This window comes from Cordyceps militaris (genome assembly GCF_000225605.1).
Source record: "Cordyceps militaris CM01 unplaced genomic scaffold CCM_S00005, whole genome shotgun sequence".
Lineage (NCBI taxonomy): Eukaryota > Fungi > Ascomycota > Sordariomycetes > Hypocreales > Cordycipitaceae > Cordyceps > Cordyceps militaris.
Genome location: NW_006271973.1, coordinates 1,302,640 through 1,327,330, shown reverse-complemented (window position 1 = coordinate 1,327,330; position 24,691 = coordinate 1,302,640). Strand labels below are relative to the sequence as shown.

General features: G+C 55.8%; 7 protein-coding genes across 7 annotated transcripts; 3 read left to right on the top strand and 4 right to left on the bottom strand.

Annotated features, from left to right (window-relative positions):
* Positions 1 to 974: 974 nt before the first annotated feature.
* CCM_06783 (vacuolar protein sorting vps16) lies at positions 975 to 3,726 on the bottom strand (the record flags this gene model as incomplete). Its single annotated transcript, XM_006671921.1, has 4 exons — positions 975 to 1,223; positions 1,301 to 2,625; positions 2,674 to 3,498; positions 3,582 to 3,726. 4 exons carry the CDS (start codon positions 3,724 to 3,726, stop codon positions 975 to 977), a joined length of 2,544 nt encoding a protein of 847 aa, XP_006671984.1.
* A 378-nt stretch (positions 3,727 to 4,104) lies between these two features.
* Positions 4,105 to 4,846, top strand: CCM_06782 (autophagy protein Apg16, putative; the record flags this gene model as incomplete). The annotated part of the gene is made up of 3 exons (XM_006671920.1): positions 4,105 to 4,189; positions 4,265 to 4,650; positions 4,682 to 4,846. The coding sequence occupies 3 exons, from the start codon at positions 4,105 to 4,107 to the stop codon at positions 4,844 to 4,846; spliced, it is 636 nt and encodes a 211-aa protein (XP_006671983.1).
* Positions 4,847 to 5,086: 240 nt separating this feature from the next.
* CCM_06781 (Histone methylation DOT1) lies at positions 5,087 to 6,664 on the bottom strand (the record flags this gene model as incomplete). Its single annotated transcript, XM_006671919.1, has 2 exons — positions 5,087 to 6,011; positions 6,093 to 6,664. The coding sequence occupies 2 exons, from the start codon at positions 6,662 to 6,664 to the stop codon at positions 5,087 to 5,089; spliced, it is 1,497 nt and encodes a 498-aa protein (XP_006671982.1).
* Positions 6,665 to 7,946: 1,282 nt separating this feature from the next.
* CCM_06780 (uncharacterized protein) lies at positions 7,947 to 11,094 on the bottom strand (the record flags this gene model as incomplete). The annotated part of the gene is made up of 5 exons (XM_006671918.1): positions 7,947 to 8,052; positions 8,102 to 8,522; positions 8,692 to 8,865; positions 9,009 to 9,081; positions 9,127 to 11,094. 5 exons carry the CDS (start codon positions 11,092 to 11,094, stop codon positions 7,947 to 7,949), a joined length of 2,742 nt encoding a protein of 913 aa, XP_006671981.1.
* A 635-nt stretch (positions 11,095 to 11,729) lies between these two features.
* On the bottom strand, positions 11,730 to 14,980 carry CCM_06779 (elongation factor 2; the record flags this gene model as incomplete). The annotated part of the gene is made up of 2 exons (XM_006671917.1): positions 11,730 to 14,867; positions 14,918 to 14,980. 2 exons carry the CDS (start codon positions 14,978 to 14,980, stop codon positions 11,730 to 11,732), a joined length of 3,201 nt encoding a protein of 1,066 aa, XP_006671980.1.
* A 448-nt stretch (positions 14,981 to 15,428) lies between these two features.
* On the top strand, positions 15,429 to 17,409 carry CCM_06778 (eukaryotic translation initiation factor 3; the record flags this gene model as incomplete). Its single annotated transcript, XM_006671916.1, has 3 exons — positions 15,429 to 15,950; positions 16,021 to 17,092; positions 17,219 to 17,409. The coding sequence occupies 3 exons, from the start codon at positions 15,429 to 15,431 to the stop codon at positions 17,407 to 17,409; spliced, it is 1,785 nt and encodes a 594-aa protein (XP_006671979.1).
* Positions 17,410 to 22,215: 4,806 nt separating this feature from the next.
* Positions 22,216 to 24,691, top strand: CCM_06777 (universal stress protein family domain protein; the record flags this gene model as incomplete). The annotated part of the gene is made up of 3 exons (XM_006671915.1): positions 22,216 to 22,592; positions 23,598 to 23,973; positions 24,029 to 24,691. 3 exons carry the CDS (start codon positions 22,216 to 22,218, stop codon positions 24,689 to 24,691), a joined length of 1,416 nt encoding a protein of 471 aa, XP_006671978.1.

Here is a 24,691-nt window from a genome sequence, read left to right as displayed (position 1 = left end):
AGAGAGCATATTCTCGCCGAGCCGAACAACTCACGAGACGGCGCGCCATGGATTGAATATATTAAATCAAACCTCTACGCTGTACAGGCGGTAGACTATCAAAGGCCATCCCGCGGGCGCGATCAAGAAGACAAAAAATCCCAAGACCTGCAACCGTGTAGCATGCATGCGATGCGGCATGACGGCAAACACCTGTGTGACGCTGGTCCTACCCTCTGGGAAGAACGGCCGGCCGCCCCCCGGAAAGGCTGGCCAAAAAGGCCTGATTCATGCTAGCAGTGCAAAAGCACAACTTAATTACCCCTCATCAGCCGCCAACGGTGGGGGCAACGCTTTAGGCTGTTCAGCGGAAGCCGTGGAATGTCTCGGCTAAGGTTCTAGACGATGGGGGAAGGAATGAGGCGGGAGGGGAGAATGAACGGGGAATTCAAAGAGCTGGTCGGTTTACATGTATGAGACAAGTCAAGTGAGCAAGAAAAAGAGACAACAAACCGCCGGAACTGAGTGTTTGGTAATCCGTACAGGTTGTCCCCAAGTCGTGATACCTTGGGCAACTTCATTTCTCATACCCAAGGTTGTACACGATTCCAAACTCAATTCCAACTACGTCCCAAAGGTCAATGAAGACACCCTCCTCCTGTGCGATCCGTCCTCTTGCCTATGCCATCCGTGGTACATGTTGGTGACGGCCAGCGCGCCCACGTCTAACCCGCCAACGCCCATCTTGCGGACCCTGGTGGGCAAATGGTCCAGCATGGTAAGACGGCGCTGCCGAGAGAGCTGCATCTTCTCAATGATCAATGCACAGAATAAAGTACCCCAAGGCGAGAGTCAAAATATGCATCAGTAGAGCAGACATGCCTGGTTCAGCACCATCTCCATCATGCTGTCACAGGCCTTCCATCGCACACAAGACCGGGACATAATCGGATAAAAAACGTCATTCATCATCTTACATAGGATACATGGCGCCTCTACTTAAACACTGTGCTTCCCAGGCGCTCAATCTCGCGCCCCTCTTGCGTGCCCCGGCCCGCCAGCTCCAGCAGTCGCTGCCACGATGCCGCGTCCTTGAGCCGCACCGCCTCCTCGGCCGCCTTGACGCGCATGCCGCACGCCTCGTACATTTCAATCGTCTCGCCCGTTTCCAGGCCCGTGCACTTGGACACAAACTGCGACGCCAGTCGCGGGTTGCCCGCCTGGAGCGTGAGCTTGTAAAAGGGCTATATTTGTTCAACGTTAGCAAACCATTGTTCCCCGAGTGCAAGAATATACCGCAAGATATAGCAACACAACGCACCTTCCATCCGATGGGGCTCTTCTTGGCCTTGGCGATATCCTCAATCTCGTTCCACTCGCGCTTCGCAATGAGCGCCTTCAACCGGATCCACCACGCCACCTTGTCGGGGACGCGGAACTCGCTCTGTATCTTCTTAGCTCGCCCGTTGTAGCCCAGTTGGATGAGCTTGGCCATGGTCTCATTGACGCTCAAGCCGTAAAACTTTTCTGTTAAATCACGATCTAGGGCTTCCTGCATCCGCAACAGCGCCGACGCTTCTTTAATGGCATGCGCCTCCACAGCAGCCTCCTTGGCGTCAGACAGTAGTTTCCCCGCAAGAGAGAGCTTGTCTACCGTCGTTCGTACATCGGACTGGTGAAGTGACTCTTGGATAAACACGTTGGCGCCATCGACGCGACGGTCATCCTGATAGTACAAGTCTTTCAGCATAGCGTTGTCGCGCTTTTGCAGCGCCCATGACTCGACGAGCGCCGTCGCCACAGGCCGTGAGTTGATGATGCGGAAGAATTGCGAGGGTGCCGTTTTCTTTTTCAAGTGTTGCAAGACAAATAGAATCAGGTCTGTGTCTCCACTGTCCACGGCCTTGTCCAGCGCCAGTTCATCCTCCTCCATGTCGAGCAGAAGGGGCACCTGCTTGCCACCGCGGGGTTCGTGGTTCAGCAGTTCCGTCGCCAGTCTGCTACGCCCTTCGTGATGTGCGGCACGAGCAATCTCCTCAAAGGAGATGCCAGGTTTGCCTGAGAGTCGCTCCACCACGAGCCTGCACACACTATCATCGTCTTCAGTGCCAATGCGGACCTTGGAGGATGCCCAGTGAGTATAGATCCTATCTGAAGACAGCTTTAAGTAGGACGCAATCTTTAGCGCGAGCTGGTACTCGTGTCGCGTCAAAAGCCGGTTGATGAGACGCTCCGGCGTGAGATGCTGGTACTGTTCAAATGAAATGGGGAGGCCGATTGTATAGAAGCGGACTGCGTTTAGCACTCGCAACGTTGTACACATGTCCACAAAGTCATCGCTGTTGTATATATCGAGGACCGACTTGCCAAACGACGCTGCTTTGAGGAGACGTTTCTGCCAGTTGGTATCAAGCTCACGCCCAGCGGCATTGACGCAGGTATCGACTGCCTCTGTCAAGTTTGGTCTGATGAGCTGGATATAGTCGTCTGCCTTTGGTGACTCCATCTCTAGCTGGCCAACTGCGTCCAGTAATATCGATGCCGGCGACGACTCTGTCGCTGCGCCAAAAGCCTGGATCGTGACATCCGGTACTCTTTCAAGAAACTCACAAAAGTCATTCGTTATTAGACGGGCGCCATCAGGCTCTGAACGGCATTAGCAGTGAGACTAGGCAAGAGTGAGTGAAAGCGTACCAGAGATGACATGCACCCGTGTGGTGTCGTATATATATGAAGCTGACTGGTCTTCTGGTCCTATAATATGGACCTCGTCCTCCCAGGCAATGATGGCATCCGAGCCACACCACTCCACATATTGCGGCGGCGTCTTGGACTCGGACTCGTGCACAAACTCGAGATCCTGTAGGTCGCTCGACGTAACGTGTGCCTTGCCGTCGCGGGCATACAGCGTGACGAAGCGGCCGTCGGGCGACACGCTGATGTGGCTCAGCGAACCAAACTCGGGCAGGCGGTCCTCGCAGTCGGCGGCGTCGAGAATGTACACGGTGCTCTCAATGCTCAGCAGGACCTCGACGGAGCGCGACAGGGTGTACGCCGGCGGTACAATGGCCCATGCGCTAATATCACCGCCGGGCGGCGTGGCGAGCAGCTTCGGGCGCGGCTCCGTGTAGGAAGCCACGGTGACGAGGGTGTTGTTGCCGAGCAGGGCCACCATACCGCTGTTGTAGAAGCTGTTTTCACGGTCAGCGACAACACGCACGACTATGCACATGATCCAGGAGAGAAGGACAAACCGGCAGGATTCCACGCCATAGTTGTCGGCGCCGTGGCCGAGGGAAAAGTGGCTAAAGTCGCCCTGCAGGTCGTAGCAGCGCACATGACCGTCGGCGGCGACGACGAGCAGCGTCTCGGCATCGGACCAGCCCAGCCCCTTGATCGGGCCCTTGTCCCACGCGATGCCGCGGAGCTTCTGGCCGGCGAGGCTGTAAATGTCTATCGAGGGCTTGGACGGCTGGCCCGGCTGGTGGGCCTGGAGCTTGTTCTCGTCCGGCCAGAGGGCTGGAGACTCAATCGTCAGCAGTGTGGGCGGAGAGAGAAGCTATACAAGGCATGGATGGGTGCTGGTGTGCCTGTCAACGTACCAAGTGCGCCTGCGTAGGGGGCGCCGGCGACAATGTACGTGTCCAGGTCCAGGCTCTCGTCAAAGACGGACGTGTACTGCTGCGTCTTGCGGAACCAGCGCTCGCCGACACGCTCCCACTCGGCCTTTGCGTGCAGCGTGTCCATTTTCCAGGGCGCTATCTCATTATGGGATTTGGGAAAAGGTGATGTATCGTTCCGTTGTCCCGCGGGCGCCGGCTTGTTTGTTGACTCTGGAGTGACGAGTGTGACGATGGCGGTTGAAGTTCCAGAGCTTCTAACGTTAGGGAGCTTGCAGGTGCGCCATTGCGGCACGGCTATTGTACGGCTAACCAGAGCGCTGGCTGTCACTGTTGCAGGCCACTGTACCACTGTACCACTGTAACGAACCTCAGCGGACAGAATACCCCACCACAGCTTTCCAGCACACTCCAGCAGCTGTAATGAGGGGCAATCTCCCCATCATGAAACCCAGCTCCCTTTCTTGACATGACACGCAGCCGCCGCCGATAAAAATTATCCAAAATGCCAAACTGGAGGGAGGAGTACCTCATATCCCTCCGGGATTCCGAGATGAACACCCCGGTGAATATGGAGCTGGTACAGACGTGTACGAGACATCATCCGAGCGACAAACCCCCATCATGAGAAACTACATATACTGATGCTCTGCGGGGGATGTCAGGTTCGCAAATGGCGGATCGAATATCCGCCTTGGAAGCCGAGCGCTCCTCCCTAGAAGCCCAGCTCGCATCCTCCGGCAAGCCACCCCAGAAGAACGCGGCTGGCGGCGCCGCGAACAGCACCGCCGACACGGGGGAGACGGCGCAGCTGCGGCACGACCTGGCCGAGGCGCTGCGCTCCAAGGGCACGACCGAGACGCGCCTGCGCGCCGCCGAGGAGGAGCTCGCCAAGCTGCGGTCCAAGACCAAGGAGGACGCGCGGTCTGTCCGCAGCCTGACGGCGGACCGGACGGCGCTCACGACGAGGCTCAAGGACCGCGAGTTCGAGCTGCGCGAGAAGCGCAAGCTTGTCGAGGTAACTACAGCGGTGCTGACTTTTTGGGGGTCTGTGCGTGTTCTAATCGTTGGGCTTTTCTTAGCAAGTACAAGACGAAATGATTACGCTCAACCTCCAAGTCTCCGTCGCGGAAAAGGAGAGAGACAAGGTGAAGAAGGAAAACAAGGAGCTTGTCGACCGCTGGATGAAGCGCATGGCGCAAGAAGCTGACGCCATGAATCTCGCCAACGAGCCTGGCTCAAGATGATTCGTCCTCTCTTGTTATCCAAGCTACGACCTGCACATTATCACGATTACGAACACACGTCCCAGCACACACGACAAACATCAGTTTCCAAGGTGAATGAGGAGTTTTTATTTGTATGCAGTCCCGCTACCACAAAAAAGTTCCATCCTTTAAAAGCACAAGAACCCCGGCGCGCCTTTCCTACCTACCAGAACACAGCAAAAAACAAACATCAAACATCAACAGACGAGCCGGAGCAGTCTACTTTCGCGTGGAAATGTAATATGGCCCCCCGGCATTCGTCCAGCTGACGAACCCCTCGGGGTAGGCACACTCCTCCACGTCTAATATCGTGCTGCCGACGTCGTTGATGTTGTGGCTGTGGCCGTCCGTCACAAACGACCGCAACGAAATAATCTTGCACCCGCTCTTGAGGTCCAGAAACATGCGCACCAGGTCGTCGTTGAGCTGCGACGTAAACGCTTTATTGTTTACGAGCACCACATCGGCCCGCTTTAGGGCGTCGTGGATGACGGCGTTCTTTCGAAAGTCGCCCCTTTCGAGGTGCGTCCGGCCGGGGAGAATACCCCACAGCTTGCACCGCGACTTGAACTCGCGGTTCTGGTCGTCGGCCAGCTTGCAGGCGTTTTCCATCATCTCGCAGCCTATACTCTCGCAGCCAACCTCGAGGGCCGCTTGCAACACCACGTTACCGACGCCGGACCCCAGGTCAACAAAAACCTGGTCTGAGCGCATCTTGAGCTGCTCAACCAACAGCTTGGTGATAAAGGGGTGCAGCAGCTCGCCGTATACATAGTCGGTACCGTTCTCGTACTTGGAGAGGAGCTCGACGTGAGGAGCGACTGTTCGGTCGTATATTTGGTCGAGGATGAAGGCAACGAGGTGGGCGGGTAGTTCGCGTAATTTGTCAATGTTCTTGGCAACGATGCCGTCCTCGACGAGGTTTTGGATGATCTGGTTGTACTCGTGGATGGCGGCTTTGAAACCTGCCAAGTCCTGGATATTTCTGTTGGAAGCCTTTTCGAGTCGTCGAATAAGCCCGCCGTTTTGGTTGGTAAAGGGCTCGGCCTCTTCTTCGGTGAGGTATGTCTCGGCGACAAGTTGCACGATACGGATGCTAGCCTGTACCGCGTCAATCTTATCTTTGCCCCATACTAGTTCGAATCTACAGAGTTGAGTTGTCAGTCAAGAATGGATAGAGGAATACCAGACAGGCTGTAGGCGGCCAAGCCGGGTGGCAACATACCTTTCCCTCGGTTGAGGGCTCGGATATTGTATCTCTATTGCAACATCCTCTTTTTGAGCCCCCATGACCGGGACGCACTTGGTCTCTAACGAGGCAACGTGGACAGCGTGAACGAACTTGAGACCGGCCTCGGGCTCCTCGTAGGCATCAATATCGCGGATCTGGCGGTTGGGGTCGACCAGGTCCTGCTCCTGACCCTTGCGCGGGCGCTTGCGGGTGTCGAGGCTCATCCAGCCATCGTCCTCGTTGTCGCTGTCCTTGTCAAAGGTGACGCGCTCAGCAACGGGGGATTTGCGGACCGGGGTGGTGGCGGCCTTGCGCTTGCGTTCGAGACGGCGCTCGTCTGACGATGACGACGGGTACGGTGAATGGCTCTTTTGCCGGGGCGTGGCGGGTTTGGGCGAGGATCGGTGAACGGACGGGGAGCGCGACGACGAGGACGAGGCCTTGGAGAGGGCGGCTTGCGGCCTGGGTTTGGGCTTGGGCGCGGGCCGCTCGACTGTGACCTTTTCGATGCGGATCTTGGGCGGGTCGACCTTGAACTTGTTGCCTTTGCCGCCGAGGAGAGGCATGGTGACGGATGGTGACGGATGGTAGGAGTCGGCACTGGTGCGCCCGGCGCGGTGGCGAATTTTGGGGCACGGATTGGATGTGCGCCCTAATGCGCTTCAACGTCGACGGGCTATGTTGTTGTTGTGCGGTGGAGGGACGGGTAGCGAGGGCGCGTCTAACGGCGACGATGCGTTGGTGGCGAGGTGATGGTCTTGGTCGGTGCGGTCGCAGGTTGGTGGTCACAAGACTGGAGGGACCGGTTCTCGGACCCAACAACAGTAAAGTAAGTATGGGTACAAAAAGCAAGGGAAAATGAATGTTGAGAAGAAAATGCAAAGAGCAAATGAAGATAGAATGCGGAATAAAGAACAGATGTGCAAAGATGCGATGTGAAGAGGATGAAGAAGCGACGAAAATTATCCAAGTTTTTTAGAGCAGTGGTACCAATAGTCGAGTGTAGGACGGGGAAGTGTGGGTTGGTGACTTGGGGGTCGCAGGAGAAGACAGCAGACCAAGACAAGTGACGTGGGGTTTCTTATTCTTTTTCTTGTCACTCGGCCTGCGCTCTGTTGCCTGATTCCTTCAAGAGCCAGGCAGAGACTGGGAGGGAGCTCTTGCCTGCCTGCCTGCCTTGGAGTTTCCCGCCTAACTGCTAATAACTAGGCAGTTACTCCGTACTAACCAACGTTACTAGTTAATAATAACGTGCTCTTCCGTCTTCTGTTCTGCCCTCTTTGGGCTTTGGGCTGTTTGTTTCCCGAGGGCTCCACTTACCCTGCACAAACCCTTGGGCCCATTTTTTTCGACATCCACGCCATCGGCCGACTTCTTGTTCGTCTCTCTCGTTTCCCACTCGCGAACGATCCTTTTCCTGGTGATACGGGCATGGTAATACAGGAAATCGCGTCAAGTGTGATATCGAAAGCCAGTGGCGTCTTGGCCCTGTATGCCGGGGAATGGCGGAGGGTGGAAAAGTCGCGGGGGGGGGGCACAAAGGATAGATGCATCATGCGGCTGGAGTGCAGTTAAATCGCCACCAATGATTGCCCACCTGGGGAGACATGCAATAGGTGACGTGACGTAAAAAGCAAATACCTAGTCAGTGATTTTTTGTTCAAGTACTTGAGTACCAATGAATAACGTTATTTTTAGCTCCTTTTAGCTCTAATTCAGATATGCTTGTTCTGATGACCCGTTGACGTATTCACCCCTCTCCTGCCCAGACCCCACCACCCGTGACTGTGTACCTATGCCTAACCTGCTTGCCTGCCTCGCCTGCCCAACGCAATCTCTGCATCTCGCTCAATCAATGATCTCGCGGCTGCTGCAATGCCGCTTGCTTGCCTTGGCCTTTTTCGAGCGCCAGAACCATAGCCTGCTCAGCCACGTAGGCCGATTCGCGGGCTCCCTACCCGGTGCTTGCGCAATGCGCGCGCAGTCAACGCACCCCTCCTCACCTCCTTGTGTCCGATCGGGCCATGCGCGACATTATAGCCAGGAGGAACAGGTGGCGCCAACCAACTTGGAGGGGGTGGTGCCATCGCGGCCGCTTGCGATGAGGACGGCTCTTGGCCACGACGATACCTCGGCCGCGAAGGCATAGACCACGGCCATGGTCCAGGGAGAGCAGAAAGAGCCAGGAAATCTCACCAGCTACTGCTAGCTGGAGGACACTATATGCCGTGGACTCTCTTATTGTACCGCACCCGCCACACCCATTCCGCGACAACGTCTCGAGAGGAGGCGGCGATTTGATGCCGACTGAGCGTTCACGAACCGTGGTACCTTCTTCAATATTGGCCACGTAATAGTCGTGGGTGGTATTCGCTAGCGGAGATCTATGCCACCCTTCGAGGCAGGCAGAATCAAGATGGCACACTGGGCTGCACAATCTCCATCGTGCTATCGCTCTGGAGGGGAGACTGCGTAAGAAGGTGAGATGGAAATGTGAGATGGCGATACAAGAGTGGCCAACAAAAAGTCAACTTGATACGCCAGCACACAGAAATGGCGTGGCCATTTCATTCCATTAGTTACAACTATTGACTTGGGCAGCAAGGCTCCGGGGTAATACTGCATCTGCGAGTCTCGGCCACGCCTAATGCAGCGCTCATTGTGCGCCACCACTTCATGGCGCCAACTGCCTGATGTGGGCAACTAACACCCTCGGAAAAGTCGTAGGTGCTGCGGCTGCTGCCATCTTTTACGGTCCACCTTGATGCTACGGCGGTATGATGTGAAACCACATCACACGAAGCAAGTCGAAACAAAGAAAGAGATTCAATTTTAAGCAAGTGAGCAGCCAATTGCAAAAGAAGAAAAGTGCTAGTTTACTGCCAAATGCTATTCCAGGCCCATACCCACACATATCTTGACCCAACGCCACCTCGAAAGATGCCCAACCGAACCGACCTCGCCTCTTCTCAGCCGGCTCCGTCTACACCGCACTCTCCCCACGTCAGGTTCTCTTGGACCTGCCAACACGCCAAAACCCTAGCCTCGTACCACAGCCGGACTTTTTAGACTTGCGACCCCGCGCGGGAGGCTCAGGCCGGCTGGTGTCGTGCATTCTGAGGGGATTGGGGCGGGGCGGCCGCGGGGCCGTGTTGTGATTCTCCGGAGGAGGGATCCCGGAAGTTGGAGCACTGATGGGATCCGGATCACTTCTTTGACGACCATGGTCATTGGCGACATGCCGAGGGATGTTATAGTGGCGTACTTGTTCGGGACCGACGCTGTCATCGCTCACATTCACCGGAGAGATACCAAAGTCAAACTCTCCCACCTGCGAGATTGTTTGGTTGGATGGGTCATTTTGGCCGCCGTTGCTTCGACTGCGCCCTGAGGCATGTTTCGTCGTTGGGTAAGAATCAGCATTTTGCGGGCTGTTTTCAAGCGGCGGCGGCGCCTGCTTCGTGTTGTCGGTGAATTGGACCTGAGGAGGGTTGCTTTGTCGGTTCACAGACGCCGATGCGCGGTTCACGTTCTGGTTAGAGGCAGCCCCCAAGGCGCTGCTTTCCTTGTGTGCTACCGGATGACTGGTGTTTAGGCGGGATGGAAACGTGGGACGGTTGCCTTGGTGCGGCGTCGATGCCTGGTCCATAGTTGGGCTGGAAGCGGCTCTCAGGTGGCTGTGGCAGTTGGTTGTGCCTCTCAAGGGGTGATTTTCATTGTACGAGGCTTTCTGGGGGCGGTTCCGATTGAGATCGGCTCTGGGGGGGTAGTACCGATCCGGCGTCTCCGCTCGATCCCTCTCTCGATGAGATGGTTGATGGGCAGGGGATCCTCGGCCGATGCCGCTGTACGAGTTTCGACGGGCTGCATAGTCGGGCCTGGCTGCCTCTTTTCTGTTGTCATCATTATGTACAGCGCCCCCGACATTGCTACGAGAATCATCATCTGTCGTGGGGTTCCGACGACGGTGCACGTCTCCGCCGCTGCCATCAAAGTGATCGCCTCTTAGTAGGCTCGGTGGGGAGCGGCCCTGGGCTGCCACCCGGTCAGCATCTTCGCCGTTGGCAGGAGGAGGAAGTTCGTCGAAAAATATGCTCATCGGGGAACGGACCTTGGCTGTTGGCCGTGCAGGTCCCTCGCCGTTGGTGTACCGAGCATCGCCATGGACCAAGTCGCTCAGCGGAGAATGGAATTGGGCTGACGCCCGGGCAGCGCCTCTGTCGTTGCTGCGAGGGACATTGTATGGCCTGCGTGACGTGGCACGGGCTCGGGGAGCTTCTCGGGCGGCGCCGTTCTGGGAAGCGCTGTAGAAAAAGGTATCCTGAGCGTCCCGGTCTTCTTCCCGGGCCGACGTGGTGGAATAGAGGGGCTCCTCAGAACCGGCGCTGTCAAACAGTCTCCGGACTCGCTTTTCCGCCTCAATCGTGACGCACCACGCAAACGCGTATCCGGAATTTTTGGACAAGACGTCAAACGTCGGATGTATCCCGAAGAGGCCGGCGACGAACGCCAGCTTCTGCACCGCCGCGAGCATGCAATCGTTGCACTCATCGTCGGCCGCGGCCTCCCCGCTGCCGGGCTGTTGTTCTTGTTGCTGCTGCTGCTGCTTCTTCTTCTTCTTCTTCCCGCCACCGCGCGTGCACCGCAGCGGCGGCATGACTGGCGCGACGCTGTCGGCCGCGCGCATCAGGTGGGCCACGGTGACGTCGGGCGCCAGCGTACCCGCCATTTCGCGAATGTAGGACTCACTGATCGGCTCAATGTCGTTGAGCGCGCCGCTGTACGAGCGCGCGCGCCAGAGGCGCCACACCAGGCCGTTCCAGGAAAAGGTCTCGGACGGCGGCGGCGATGTGATGCCGCCAATTTCGCGCTCGATGGCGGCCAGCCGTCGCTCGAGGGTGGGCAGCGCAAAGTGATGCGCGTCGTTGGGAAAGGGCAGCCCTAAGACACCCTCCATGTGCGCGAGGGCTGCCGCGCAGCGTATTTTGCAGTCCATGTTTGCGTAATGAGAAGCTTGGAGGTGTGACTGGATGAATTGCTTCGGAAAGGAGGGAAGCAGGTTTGGAAACGACGCCTCTATTTGTACTGACGTTGGACTCGAGCCAACCCAGCCTTGCTGTCAGCTTCCCTCGCAGCCTTTGCCTTTGTGTGTACTCCGCTTCAGAATTAGACGCCTTGCGTCACGGCTGCCGGCATCTGACTAGGCAAGGAACAAAAGGTGGAAGAGTGACTACAGCGAGTGTCACTCCTAGTAGTCGGCATTCTCTCTTTGGGCTGGTGTCACTTCTAGTTGGGCGTCGCGCTGTCTCTTTGGCTGGTATGACTCTTTACAGTTTTCTCTTTGGCTTTTGTCACTCCCAACAGTTGGAGCGCTCTCCTTGAAAACCGTGCAATGACAAGTGTCACAAGGCGCTCGGCACGCCGCCTACCCATAGCTTGCGGCTAGTCACAGAAGACAAAAACAAAGTTCCCGATTTATCAACCTTTTTTTGAATGTTGCATTTTCCTGTGTCACCGCGAAAAAAAAAAAAAAGAGGCTGCAGAGGCGGGACATGCAAAAGGCGTCGCGCCTCATCCCCCGCCCGCCGCCATCGCCCGTTGTCGTCCGCCCATCTAAGGTTTATCCAATGTCTATCTCTTGAGCGTCTTTTGCTTCTCTGCATCCGTCGCCACGTTGCGTCCCTCGACCAGCAGACCCTTTTTCCTGCGCACGGCATCCATGTAGCGCTTGGCCACGTTTTCCTTGTCCGCCAGCTCGCCCAGGTCCTCGAGGTCGTCGTCGGTAAAGGGCACCCAGAACGGGTCCTCGTCGAGGATCTCAAAGCCGGCAAAGATGAGCTGCGGCTGCGCGGCGCCGCTGGTGCGCTTGCGCATCTCGTCGGCCAGGCCAAAGCTCTCGGCGACGGGCAGCAGCGCCTGGATGGTGAAGAAGGGGGTGCCCTCCTTCATCGTCTCCGAGACGACGCGGCCGCGGCGTCGGGTGAGCACGTCGTACACACGGCCCAGCACGTCCGTCGACGCCTGGATCTCCACACTGTACATGGCCAGCAGGAGCCGCGGCGACCAGTCCAGGAAACCGACGCGCACGCCGGACTGGAAGGCTTTGATGACTTCGCCCGTGAGGCGGCCCAGCTTGTCCCGCGCCGGCGTGTCGTCTTGGGCAAGGTTCAGGGTGACGTCCTCCACAATGACGGCAACACCCTGGATGGGCTCGCTGCAGAGCGGCCCCTGCGCAAGGAAGAGTTGGTACGCGTAGGTAATTTTGTCGGCCAAGTGGCTAGGTAGCGAGGCTTCGTCGACAGCTGGAGGCGCGTCTTTGGAGTCTACCGGCGCAAATACGCGAGGCAAGACACTATCCTTGGTAGCGTCAATAAGCAAGTTGGGACCCGTCCGTCTAGGCCCGAATCCAGCAATGCGATCGACGACATTCCTCCAGACATCGCGTCCCTTGCCTGTTTCTAGTTCGTTTTGGAGCTGCTTCTTGAGTTCATCCGCAGACAACAACGTGTGTGACGTGATGGTGGGGTCAACGGCGATGGATTCTGCAGTGCTCTCAACGTCATCTCCAGTATTCAGTTGCCAACGCTCATTGTACACCTTCTTGATCGAGTCGCCATTCTTCTTGAGGAAATCAGTGACGTTTTCAGGCAGAGGGCGCACGCGAATGGACAAGGTGACCTGCTTGGAGCTGGTATCCGTCACGACGACACCGCGACCGAGCTCCTTGTTCACAGGCGGCTTCATCTCGTCCGCGCGAACAATAGTCTCCCGATACGGTACGATGGGGGCGCCGGCTTGAATCTCGCAGCGTGCGAAGCGTTCCTTCAGATCTGTCAAGCAGCGCTCGAGGTGAAGTTCGCCGGCAGTAAGAAGGACGTGCTCTCCGCTGTCAAACTGTTCATATTCGGCACACGGGTCACTCTGGACGAGCAGGCGCAGGCCCTCAATCATCTTGTCCAGGTCGCCGGGGTTGACGGGTTCCAAAGCCACACGCACAATGGGCTGGCCAGCCATACTGACGCCAGCAAGGTTGACCGCGCCATCAAGCTTGCTGCAAAGAGTTCCAGATTTGAGTATCTTGCCTTCAAGACCAGCGATGCCAAAGACCACGCCGGCAGGAACAGATGTCAGAGCCTCCAAGCTTCTGCCCATGAGCATGTACAAGCCCTTGACTTCGATTTCTTGAGGCTTCGGCTCGACGTTGGGCTCAGCCGGGGACCACTTTGGTGGCACAACAAATAGCTTGTCGCCGACAGAGATGGTACCCGAGTAGATCCGGGCGAATCCAATGAGGTGCTCGGGATCATTTTCCCTCTCCTCGGCATCAGGCGCGTGTTCGTCGAGACTGGCGTCTCCAAGCGCCCGGGTCAGAGAATCAAGTCCGCTTCCGTTTGCTTCCAAAGCGGCCTGGGCTCGTGCGGCTTCGGCTCGCTTCTTTCTCGCCAGGTCTCGCGCCTCCTCACCGGTCATCTGTCCAGGCTTGCGCTTGTTCTCGGGAAGCTCGCTCTCGGGCATTGAAACCATTTTGCTGACGTATGCCACTACAGGGTCGGACTTTCCGTGCTTGAATGTCGTCATTGCATCGCGAATCGTGGGATCGATGCTTGCGGCGCCCGGGGAGCTGTCCAAGACCGCAGGAATACGTTCTCGTTGCGCGGTGGGCGGTGACGGTAACGATTCAATGACGGAAACTAAAAGTGCGGTGGAAAGTGGTAACCAAGAGGCAAAGACAGTCGTAAGAAGAAGTCGAGGGTCGCGAGCTCTGAGGACGTGCGGTGGGATGCTGATGTTGAGAGACTTGATGACCTTTTCTAAAAGTGATGGGTCGCCTTTGCCATGGTCACCGCCAGTAGTAGCCTGATACACGGTCCAGACAGGCTCGAGAACCAGCTGTACAAACATGGGCTTGAGGTTGCGGCCTTTGAGATGCTTTGGTCCCAGTATCTTTTTCGTCTTGGGATCCAAATAGAAATTTCCCCAGAGAACCTTTTCAAGAGTACCACGCTTGATGCCGAGCTTGTTTTCGTAGAGACTGGCAAACTGGCGACAGGTAAACGCCCAACCGTCTGTAGCTGTGCTGAAAATGACGTTGTTCTTCTCTGGCGCAAAGTAAATGTCCTCATCGTCCTTTTCTTCAAACTCCAGATCGATAGAGTCGGTGTTGTCGTCATTGTTGGAAGCTTTGGCGGCAGCGGCAGCGTTAACACGCTCTTCCATCTTTTCTCTCCAGTTGAGATCCTCCTCCATTCGTTCACCCTGGAAGAAGCTACCGAGAACCGCATTTACCTGCTCCAAGAGTTTGTTGAGATGAAGAAAAGCCTCGTTTGGCGTCATTTTTAGCTCGGTCACTAATCGGTCCATCTTGTTTATGACCAGAAGCGGCTTCAGCTTTTCCATCCATGCTTGGCGGAGAACAGTGACTGTCTGACTGCAAACTCCCTCTACTGCGTCAACAAGAATGACTGCGCCGTCGCAAAGGCGCGATGCTGTGGATACTTCACTGCTGAAGTCGATGTGGCCAGGAGAGTCGATGAGGTTGATGAGGTATTCTTTGGGCTCCGGTGTAGCGTCTGGCGCTGATCTCCGGAGCATGGAAAAGTATAACGAAATGGCGGAAGATTCCATAGTGATGCCTCTTGACTGCTCATCGGGTCTGGAATCCAGGTATCTAATTTTACCGGCAAGCTTTGGTGAGATGATGCCGTTTGTCGCCAAGAGGGCGTCTGTGAGAGAAGTTTTGCCATGATCAACATGGGCTAGGATGCATATCTGAGAGAACGTGAGCTTATGGTCTATTTTCTGTCACGGCTGCTACTGACATTGCGAATATCTTCAGACTGCTGTTGCAGGCCTGCAAGCTTTTCAGGTGTGACAACAGGCATAACGACGGCTTATGGCGCGAACAAGGTGAGTGGGAAAATATGCGAAACCGCTAAACAAAGAATGGTTCAAATGAGAGTCAAGAAGTTTGGAAATGGTCGCTTAGATATACGAGCCAAGCCTTGTCCAGAAGTGAAAACTGTAAATGGTTACCTTTAAGCTAGCTGCAGGCGCGCGGTCCAAGAGTTTGTCATCCGTCGATGACTCTTTATTAAACTTCCCCACCAGAAAGCCCAAATAACCACCCACCACAAATCACAGGAAAGCTTCCGAGTGTCTGACTGTTGCTAAGGGAGCTAGCACAATTCGTCAGAATGATGGATGCAGAAAAAGTTCTCGTTTGGGAAAAGTTATACAAGTCAACTTGCTCCAATGTACTGTCACAGACTCTCGCCCCGCTTCAACGTTTGAGGCGCCCCACCAACATGGCGCTCGATATACGCATTAGATATGCAACTAGGCATCTTAGTTATGGGGGCTAAGCAAATATTCGCACCACAAGCCCTAACAAGGCACGAAATTTCGCGGCCAAAGATCGCGGGCCCCTCTCACGAAGCGCAAAATTTCGATTGCGTGCCCCTCATCCGTCCCGCGAATCCCACGGCTCGACTCGACAGCTCGACGCAGACGACCACGACGAGCGCTCTGCGAACCCTTTATCCCTGTCAACTGCCCAGCATGGCTACCTACAAAGCCGCGCCCCCACGCGCGATTGACGTCGACAGTGACGTCGAGGAGGAGTCCCTCGTCAACGACTACCGCGAGCAGGTCCAGTACGAGGACGGCGAGGAGCTCAGCCAGACCAACAGCGTCCCCCAGACCGACGACATCCAGGCTCGCCTCGTCCAGGCGGCCCAACCCCTCGACTTTTCCGCGCCGCTCGAGGTCAAGTTCCAGAGCTACGACTCATACTGCAGCTTGTTCCACTTCATCCTCAATTCGGACGGTCCCGTCGATCTCGAGCCCCCTTCGGTTCGTACCCCAGTCACAGAACCCGAGGGCTGCTGTCGGAGTTTTCAGACAAAAACTAACACGCTACTAGTACTACTGGGCTTGGGACGTGATTGACGAGTTCATCTACCAGTTCAACACATTTTCCTCGTACAGGCTGCGACTGGCCCGTCAGGCCAACAACGACGAGGAGCTCCAAATCCTCAAGGAGAACCCCAACACCTGGGGTTGCTACAGCGTCCTCAACGTCCTGTACTCCTTGATCCAACGGTCCCAGATCACCGAGCAGCTGGCCGCCATGAAGCGTAACGAGGATCCCATGGCCGTTGCTGGCGAGTACGGCTCCAAGAACCTGTACCGCATGCTCGGCTACTTCTCCATCATTGGTCTCCTGCGCGTCCACTGCCTGATGGGCGACTTCGGGCTGGCCCTCAAGACGCTCGACGACATTGAGCTCAACAAAAAGGCCATGTTTGCCCGCGTCATGGCCGCCCACTTCACCACTTACTACTACGTCGGCTTCTCGTACATGATGATGCACCGCTACGCCGATGCCATCCGCATGTTCAGCCACATCCTTATTTACGTGTCGCGGACCAAGAACTTCCAGAAGAACGCGCAGTACGACTCCATCACCAAGAAGAACGAGCAAATGTACGCGCTCATCGCCATCTGCGTCGCCTTCCACCCCACCCGCCTGGACGATACCATCCACAGCGCTCTCCGCGAAAAGTACGGCGACCAGCTGCTCAAGCTGCAGCGCGGTGGCCCCGAGTCCCTCCCCATCTTTGAAGAGCTTTTCCGCGCCGCCTGCCCCAAGTTCATCTCCCCCGTCGTCCCCGACTTTGAGAACCCCGAGGCCAACCTGGACCCCGTCGAGCACCACCTCGCCGTCTTCATGGACGAGGTCAAGACCAACATGTGGAGCCCCACCATCAAGTCGTACCTCCGTCTGTACACCACCATGGACCTCCACAAGCTCGCCGGCTTCCTCGAGGTCACGCCCGACGAGCTCCGCTCGTGGCTCATGGTCACCAAGCAGCGCACCAAGCAGCTGCGCTGGCAAGACCAGGGCCTGCTCGACGGCGAGCTCGTCAACGTCAGCGATCTCGACTACGCTCTGCAGGGAGACCTCATTCACATTTCCGAGGCCAAGGTCGGCCGTAAGCTTGTAGACTGGTACCTCCGCAACCTGTCCCGCACCTATAACTAAGGCCTGCATACATGGGTAGCCAAGCTGGAACCAGATTTACATTTTGAGCGACAAAACTTTCTTCCCGTCTTTGCAGACATTCTACACGAGACCCTCGGATGTATACATCCAACGCAGGCGGATTCACCTCGTCAAAGGGTTAGGAGCCTGGATCACAGTTCAGTGGATGTGGGGGTCACAAGTCGACTGGGGCTGCATGGCACTGGCGTCACGGAGTTGAGGCCTGAATTTTCTGTCCTTTTTAATATTGCGAACCGGAGCAGGTGATGGAGAAAAGAAGAAAACTGCGCATAGAGCTGAAAAGAAACGGGTTATGATGTACAGACGGACAGGAAAGAAAATGGGAGGATGCTGGGGCATTTTCCCCTGCCGACATTGATGATTACGTACAATGCTAGAATTTAGGCGTTTCCGAATACTACAAAAAAAGGGATTAAATTTACAAATGGTTTCCGCATTGTGACTGTTTCCGCGCGGGGTAGGTGAGCACAGTCTTGCGGAAGATGCAGCGCTCGGCGCGGAAATGGCAATGATAGGCGACACAAGGCAGGATGCTTACTCGGTTCCCGAGACCAGGGCTTGCCCAGGAATTGCCTCGATGCATGTTCAGTGGTTTTGGGTTTGCCAAGCGCCGCAAAGCTGGAGACTTGATGTCGCCAAACCCCACGCAGACGACCCCTCCTCCGGCGGGAGAGCGGCCGTCGATGTGACATGCCATATCGGGGAGGTGCAGTCGGGAAGAGCAGAGCGCTGATTCAACGAACCAGAGCCTTTGTGCCGCAGTAGTACAGCAAATGGAAATGCCGATGATTGCATTCGTCTCAGTCAACTTTTCTGGCCAGCTCACACCGCATGTTATCGCCAAGTCCTGCATGTACATGAAGGCGTGGTGTGCGCGCCTTCGTCGCCGCGGCGCGCACATCTATTACTACTACCGGTGCCCGAGATGTCAAAAAAAGCCAAACCAGATAAACAGCCGGGGCTGGCCCCCAAACTTGCAGGCGAAGGGTGTGGTGTGAGGCTCCGACGGATGGATGCGTGGGGAGGGAACAAGGATGAAGCCGGCTTGTTGTTGCTAATTCGTACAGCGCCATGTACTCGACTGGTAAGCCCTGAGCGTAGCGAGTACATCGCAGGGCGAGGGGTTGGTCAGCTGCGGGCGCCGGCGATGCTTGGCAGGCCAGTGCATCACCTTCGGAAACACGTTTCCTTTGAAGGAGGGGAACCTATTTAGCTGATGGGGCTGGCCCAGAAGGCTCGAACGGCCGGCTTGATAATGCGCCCATCCGAGAGGAAGAGTTCACGAACTTGCCAAAAGTCTGGCGTGCGTAATTTGTAGTACAGGCTGTATTGGCTGTATTGGGTTCATGACAACGTTGTGTAGATCCGGCGTACGCATTTGTTTTGTAGAATATAGTAGGCCTAGGACTTTGTTAGAATGATTATTAAAATAGCGTTTCTGACGGAGCTTTTCATATGCACCTCCGCAGTTGTCAGCTGTACGTGATAATTACCCAATATCCGTAAAGTGGTGACTCAACGGCACAGGGAACGTTGTGTGGTGGCAAAGCCGTTTTCCAATGTCGCACACACGGCGCGCTCGCACCCCCATGTCAATAGCGGTGACAGGGGGGCTGTAAGGCCTGGAACGCCACTGTTTCCTTTTTGCTTTGTATACTGTAGGCGGTGGCTGGCGGCTGGCAACAAGGTTAACCTCTCTTCTGTCTTTGGATGGCACCAAAAGCAGGGGGGGAGGGGGCGCTTTCTGGGGAGGGTGTGCTGGAATAACTAGGCTGTGATAAAGAAGCTTCCTACTGGTGCTTCAGCAACGCGGCGCTGCAGCTCCATTGTCCTCGATAGCGGCCAGTCAGCGCCGCCGACTCCTCCCGAGATGCAGATGAAATCATCTATGTCTAGGGATCCAAAAAATCCACTGCCATGTCGTAGCTCTTCTTGGTCATCTTTCCCCTCTCGCATCCCGGCTGGGAAAGCAAACACGGTGCAGGAGAAGAGGCCGCCGTCTTTTCAGCCAACGGGGCTTCGCCCGTCCCACGCCGCGTGACCGACAGTGCCAAGAGCCCGCCCGCGCCGCGCATTCTGTTTTGGCGGCGAGGCGGGCGATGCCAAGCGGTAAAAAAAAAGGGAGGATCGGCCAGCCAAACTGGTGGCAATCCATCTTTTCGTGTCGTGTGCTGTGCGCCGAGGCTGAGATGTGGAAGTCATGGCTGAGCCGGGCAGTTGTTCGATATGCATGCATTGCTTGCGCTGCCTGCTGCGGCAGGCCCGACAAGGCTGTCCCGAGAGGGTAAAATAATCCGTGTAATAGACGGCGGCAAATGCGATTCCTATACATACAACACAACTACAAGCACCATGATACGATGCAGAAGTGGATAACCATGATTATCAGCTTGCCATTGTTAGGGCCGACGGCAGACGCTCCGCCTTGTGGGAAAAAAACCATGTCTCGAGTACCTTTGATTAGTCCTGGGTCGCATCGCAGCCCAATGTTCTGATATTGCTCCCAATCGTACCAGGAGCACTGCACTGCCACTGGCGAGTCATCTGGTGTCAAGGCATGGGTGATTTTGATGAAGAGGGCACGGCCGCTAGTGGAATATGCTCTTGTGCTTTCTGTTCTTTCATTTTCTGTCGTGAATGGTTAGTTAAGCAGTCAGCAGGCTGCTCAGCTTTTTCAATGCCGTCATCGGCCAACATCCATCACCGCCCAGGATAGCGGCGAGCTAGAAAGAGGTTTAATTCGTTAGCGCGTGCATGTGCCGCAGTTGTTCTGCTTTGAAGTTGGCCTACGCACGAGTTCTCTCTGCTCTCATATGGGCTGCACAACTGCTCCCCGGGTTGAACAGCCCCCTGTAACCCTGCGCCGGGTAGCCAACGCGGAGCCGCGGTGGGCGTGCGCAGTGCACTAGCATGGATGAATGATGCTTATTGTTGAACTTGGTATGTGACTTGGTTGCACAGGACACCGGCCTAGAATCCCATTGTCGTGGACACTGGCGGGAAGAGGCGGGGCCTCGCCGGCCTGTTCTTATTTTGCTTGCCGTGCCCTCTTTGTCCAGGGAGAGAGGGAGCGGTGTTGCTTCACTGTTGCTTTTTCTTCATCAACCATCACAGTCGACGCCAACTCCAACATTGTTTGGTCTTTTGCCTACGCCTGTGAATCGTGTTCACAAGTGCGCCGTATACAATACTGAATCAGTCGCACTCACGACAGCGACGTGGCTGCAGCTGTGTCACCTGCGGTTCCGCCTCGCACAAACTTTCGACAGCCATCTCTTCGTGTTGGTTGAAAAGCCGCCGAATCTGGGGTCCGTCCACCTGCCAGGATCCCCGCCTAGTCGCCCATATTAGCACCAAGACAAAACAGACGGCCGGGAACGTACCACAGGGAAATCGGGAGATTGCCATAAGAGGAGCCCCTTTACCTGCGTCGCCGGAACTCGCCCATTTGAAGAAAAAGCACGAGACAGCCCACCGTCGCCATCTCGTCTTGATAACTACTACTGACAAAGAGACTGTGTGGTGAGAGGAAGAAGCTTGCAAACGCGACGTTATCAAACAAACACGCCAACTGGCAGATTTTCTACACTGCAAGCTGCCAGCTGCCAGCTGTCTTGCCAGGTAGGACACCAATTCACATCTGCTCCAGGCACACTACCTAAGGTGCTACCTAGGTACCTACCTATTCATTTACATGCTTATTTGGCCAATACAACCCTCTCCCTCTTTCGGCCTCCCCTCCTCCCTCAACTCGCATCATCCACAGCTAGCACTGCAACCTTGCTAGGGCCTCATACCGGCAGCCTGGATTGCCAGAAATCTGCGGATAAAAAGGAAGAAGAAGAAAAAGAAAAGAAAAAGAGCAACAAACAGAATCGCCTGAGCTTCTAGGCTCAAATAACTACTAGGTAGCCTTCTATCCTCGGCCCGCCTTGACAAGGGCATCCATCCCCTCCCCTACTCCGTCCGTACCTACGGGCTGCGCCTTGGCGACAGTGCCTCGTATGTTGATTGCCTGAGTCTTTCAGCTCTATTTCTCCGGTCCTTCGCCGAGCCCTCATCCTCTTTTTTTCTCTTTAAAACTACATTCGTACAGCACTTGCATTACATCTTATTTCCACTCCCCTGCAGAGCCGCGCCCGTAACATTTTATCGCTAACCGTTACACAGAAGGGGGCCCTGTCGTCAGAGACCTATCGAAGAGCCTCGCAGCGCCTCGTGGCCAATACCTTGTCGCCAGGTCGGCACGATTTTTTTGACCGACTCCTTTTATTTTATTTTCTATTTCCATCGGAATTCTTCATTTCTTTTTCTGGTGGAAAAAATTTCAGACGCCAACTGTCATCGCTCCCGCCTTGACAGATTAAATACTACCCTTGCCAGGGCCAGCCTCTGCTCCACGCGCTCCCGCCTGGACACCAACGACACCACTCGCCATCCCTGGGCTCATTCCTCCAAACTCGCCGCCGTCTCTTGCATTCGAACGCTACTATACTATTCAATCACGTCGCATATTTGCATTCTCGCCAACCCTTTTCCTCATTCATCTTGCTCCTCGCCACCTTACTGGCGACGTGCAGCTCCTGTCTGGGGAAGCTTCGCCTTATCTCTGTCTCACACGTCATCGCCACTCATTGTGACCTGAGCCCTGCTTCGCAGCATTCCCGTGTCTTGTTTGTTCATCTCAGACGGCCATTATACGAACCGGCTCTGCATTCACTACGCACGCACGGTCTGTGCCTTGGCGCTGTGCTTCCGTGGTCGGCAATTTTGTGCCGAAAAAGTCGCTGTCGGCAACGCCATCTGCAACATTGTCTCGAACAAGGCCCGACCCTTTGGCCCAGTTGGGGGCCTCGCCAAAGTTAGCATCGTGGGCCGAATTGACTTTAACTGACCCTGATCCTCTGCCTCGGAAACGCATCTGCATCTACCTTTCCTTTGCATTTCGCCGTGCGCATTCAACGAGCACCCGTATCCATGTGCGGCACCTTGACCAGCGAAACTAGCAACGTGACTCTATTCTCTTCGAAGCGTCCGCGCCCAGCCGCCAAGATGCTGAAGATGGTAACGCCGCAGGATATTCGCAGCCCCGGGCCTGACATGTCGCCCAGGGCGCGCATGCTGCCCGACTACTTCGCTGTCGGGCCACTCAAAACGGAGCTGGCTTCGATCCAGGAACAGGAGGCGCCGTCTTACCATCTGGACGGATCAGGCGACGGCCGCCGCGAGTCGACAATTTCGTTCCAGGATGAGCTGCCAACACGACGCAGCTCCAACGAGACGGATACCGGCCGCGTCGCTTCGTTGGGCAGAAAGCCATCCACATCTTCCGTCTCGTCTCGCCGCCCGCGGTATTCTGCGTCTTTGCATGGTCTGGAACTACAAGAGCACGCTGCGCGAATTCGTGCGAGCTCACCCCCTCCCGAAAGGTTCGTTGATTTTTTGTTTCTTTTTGTCGGAGCAGCATACCATCATGCTGTGCAAATTTTCCCTTTTCTTCTCCACAGTCACGTCCTTGACCCTGTTTCAATTTGCAATGAAAGCACGTCCTTTGCAGGTGCGCGTTGACCATCCACGGAAGTCCGGCACGGCGATCGCCGCGTTTCAGAAGGCTGAGACACTGGCAACGAAGCGCGAGTGCGCCAACGGTTCAAGCGAGATGGCGATGACAGAGTTGGTCGTTTAATGTTCATCTCGTGCATGATGTGAAGCTGGGTCGAAATAAGGGTGACGGGTAAGGGTGGAGAGCGTGGAGTGTATCCTGAGTCGCGGGTGCTTCAATGACCCAGGATGAACCCGCTCTGCACAGCCTGTTCATGACCTGCCTAGAGAGGCGTAATGCATTTTTGACTGGTTGCGTGCATCTGCAGGCGCACGATGATCTTGTGCACACACGTGGGGAGAGCCGCGCGACAGGCTTGGGACGACCGAGCGACAAGTGTCGCGACTTGATCGATTCTTTTCTCTCCGTCGGCGCAGTCAGTCGATTTCGCCACGCACCTCACTACAACACACTTGCGAAGCCGATTTTTCATTCTTCTGTTCTTTGGCCCAACTGCACGTCTCATGATGGCGGACCTGCACTACTGGCGGCGGCTTAAGCTTTGTTAGCCCCACGACTGCCCCCCAAAAATCTTTACTGTGGCGACGACACTGGCAGTGCCTGCGCTGGTCTGGTGCTAGTTTCGATTGCAGTTACCCCGCTGCTCAGGCTGTCGACGGCAGGTAGCCACTTCGCCTCGCTGTGCCCACATCACCGGGGCAGGAGTGCTGTCCTCTCCCGCCTGATTTCCTCTTATCCTCGTCATCTTCCAAAGCCAGCCACCCTCCCCATTACTTGATTGCTCGCCATACTTCAAATCCTATTTCTACCGGCTTTCATCGCCGCTGCGTTTGCGCGACATGTCATCGCTAACCGTGCCACCTCGGGACAGGTTCCAGCACCACGTCGGCTTCGATAATGTGCCCAATGGAGAAGCCACCAAACACAACACGACATCGCTGACCCTCAATGTGAGGCACAAGGGCTACCAGGCTAGACGACGGTCGCGCAGTTTCATGGTGGGCGTGGATGAGAACTCGTATTCCGATTATGCCATACAGTGGCTGCTAGACGAGCTGGTCGATGATGGCGATGAGATCGTGTGCGTGCGCGTTCTAGAGGGCCAAGTCCGTATGAACGATAAGCAATACCAGGAAGATGCGAAAAACGTTATGCAAGGGATTCTAGCCAAGAATGGAGCCAACCGGGCTGTCAGCGTCATACTCGAATACGCCGTCGGCAAGCTGCACGCGACCTTTCAAAAACTAGTGAGTTCCGATAGTCGGCACTTTCATGCCGGGACAGGTCACTAACAAGCTGCAGATTCAGATGTATCAGCCGGCCATGCTGATTGTCGGAACCCGAGGCCGATCACTGGGTGGGATTCAGGGACTCGTCAACAACCGAAACTCGTTCTCGAAATACTGTCTACAATACTCGCCTGTACCGGTCGTCGTTGTGCGACCCACGGAGAAGCGCATCAAGAAGAAAGTAAAGCGCGCCAACGACTCGAACCGGCAGACGTACTTGGGCATGCTCTCGGCGACGCTAGGGAAACACGAGGCCGACAGCGAAACCAGTAGCACATACGAGCTCGAGACGCAAATCTCGCCAGATGAAGAGGCTCACCAAGTGGCCAAGGTTCTTGGTCTCCCAGCGAAATTTGACCCGACTATCAAGCCCATCAACCCCAGCGACTACCTTCGAGCGCGGTCGCCAGCACCATCCTCGTCGAAGACTGGTGAAGAGCCCACGAGCCCGACACTGGGTGATGTTTCTCCTGGTAGTGCTATGAATAGTGAGGATGAGGAAGAGGAAGAAGATGCGGAATTTGACGTTGTGTCTGGTACACAAGCCCTCAACCAACAACAGAAGCTTGAACAACTACACAAGATGGAGGTCGGTGAAGCGCAGGCTCTCCGTCAAGGTGTGGACGTTGAAGACGAGGAGGATGATGGTTTGGCAGACAACAAGCCCTCTCCCTAG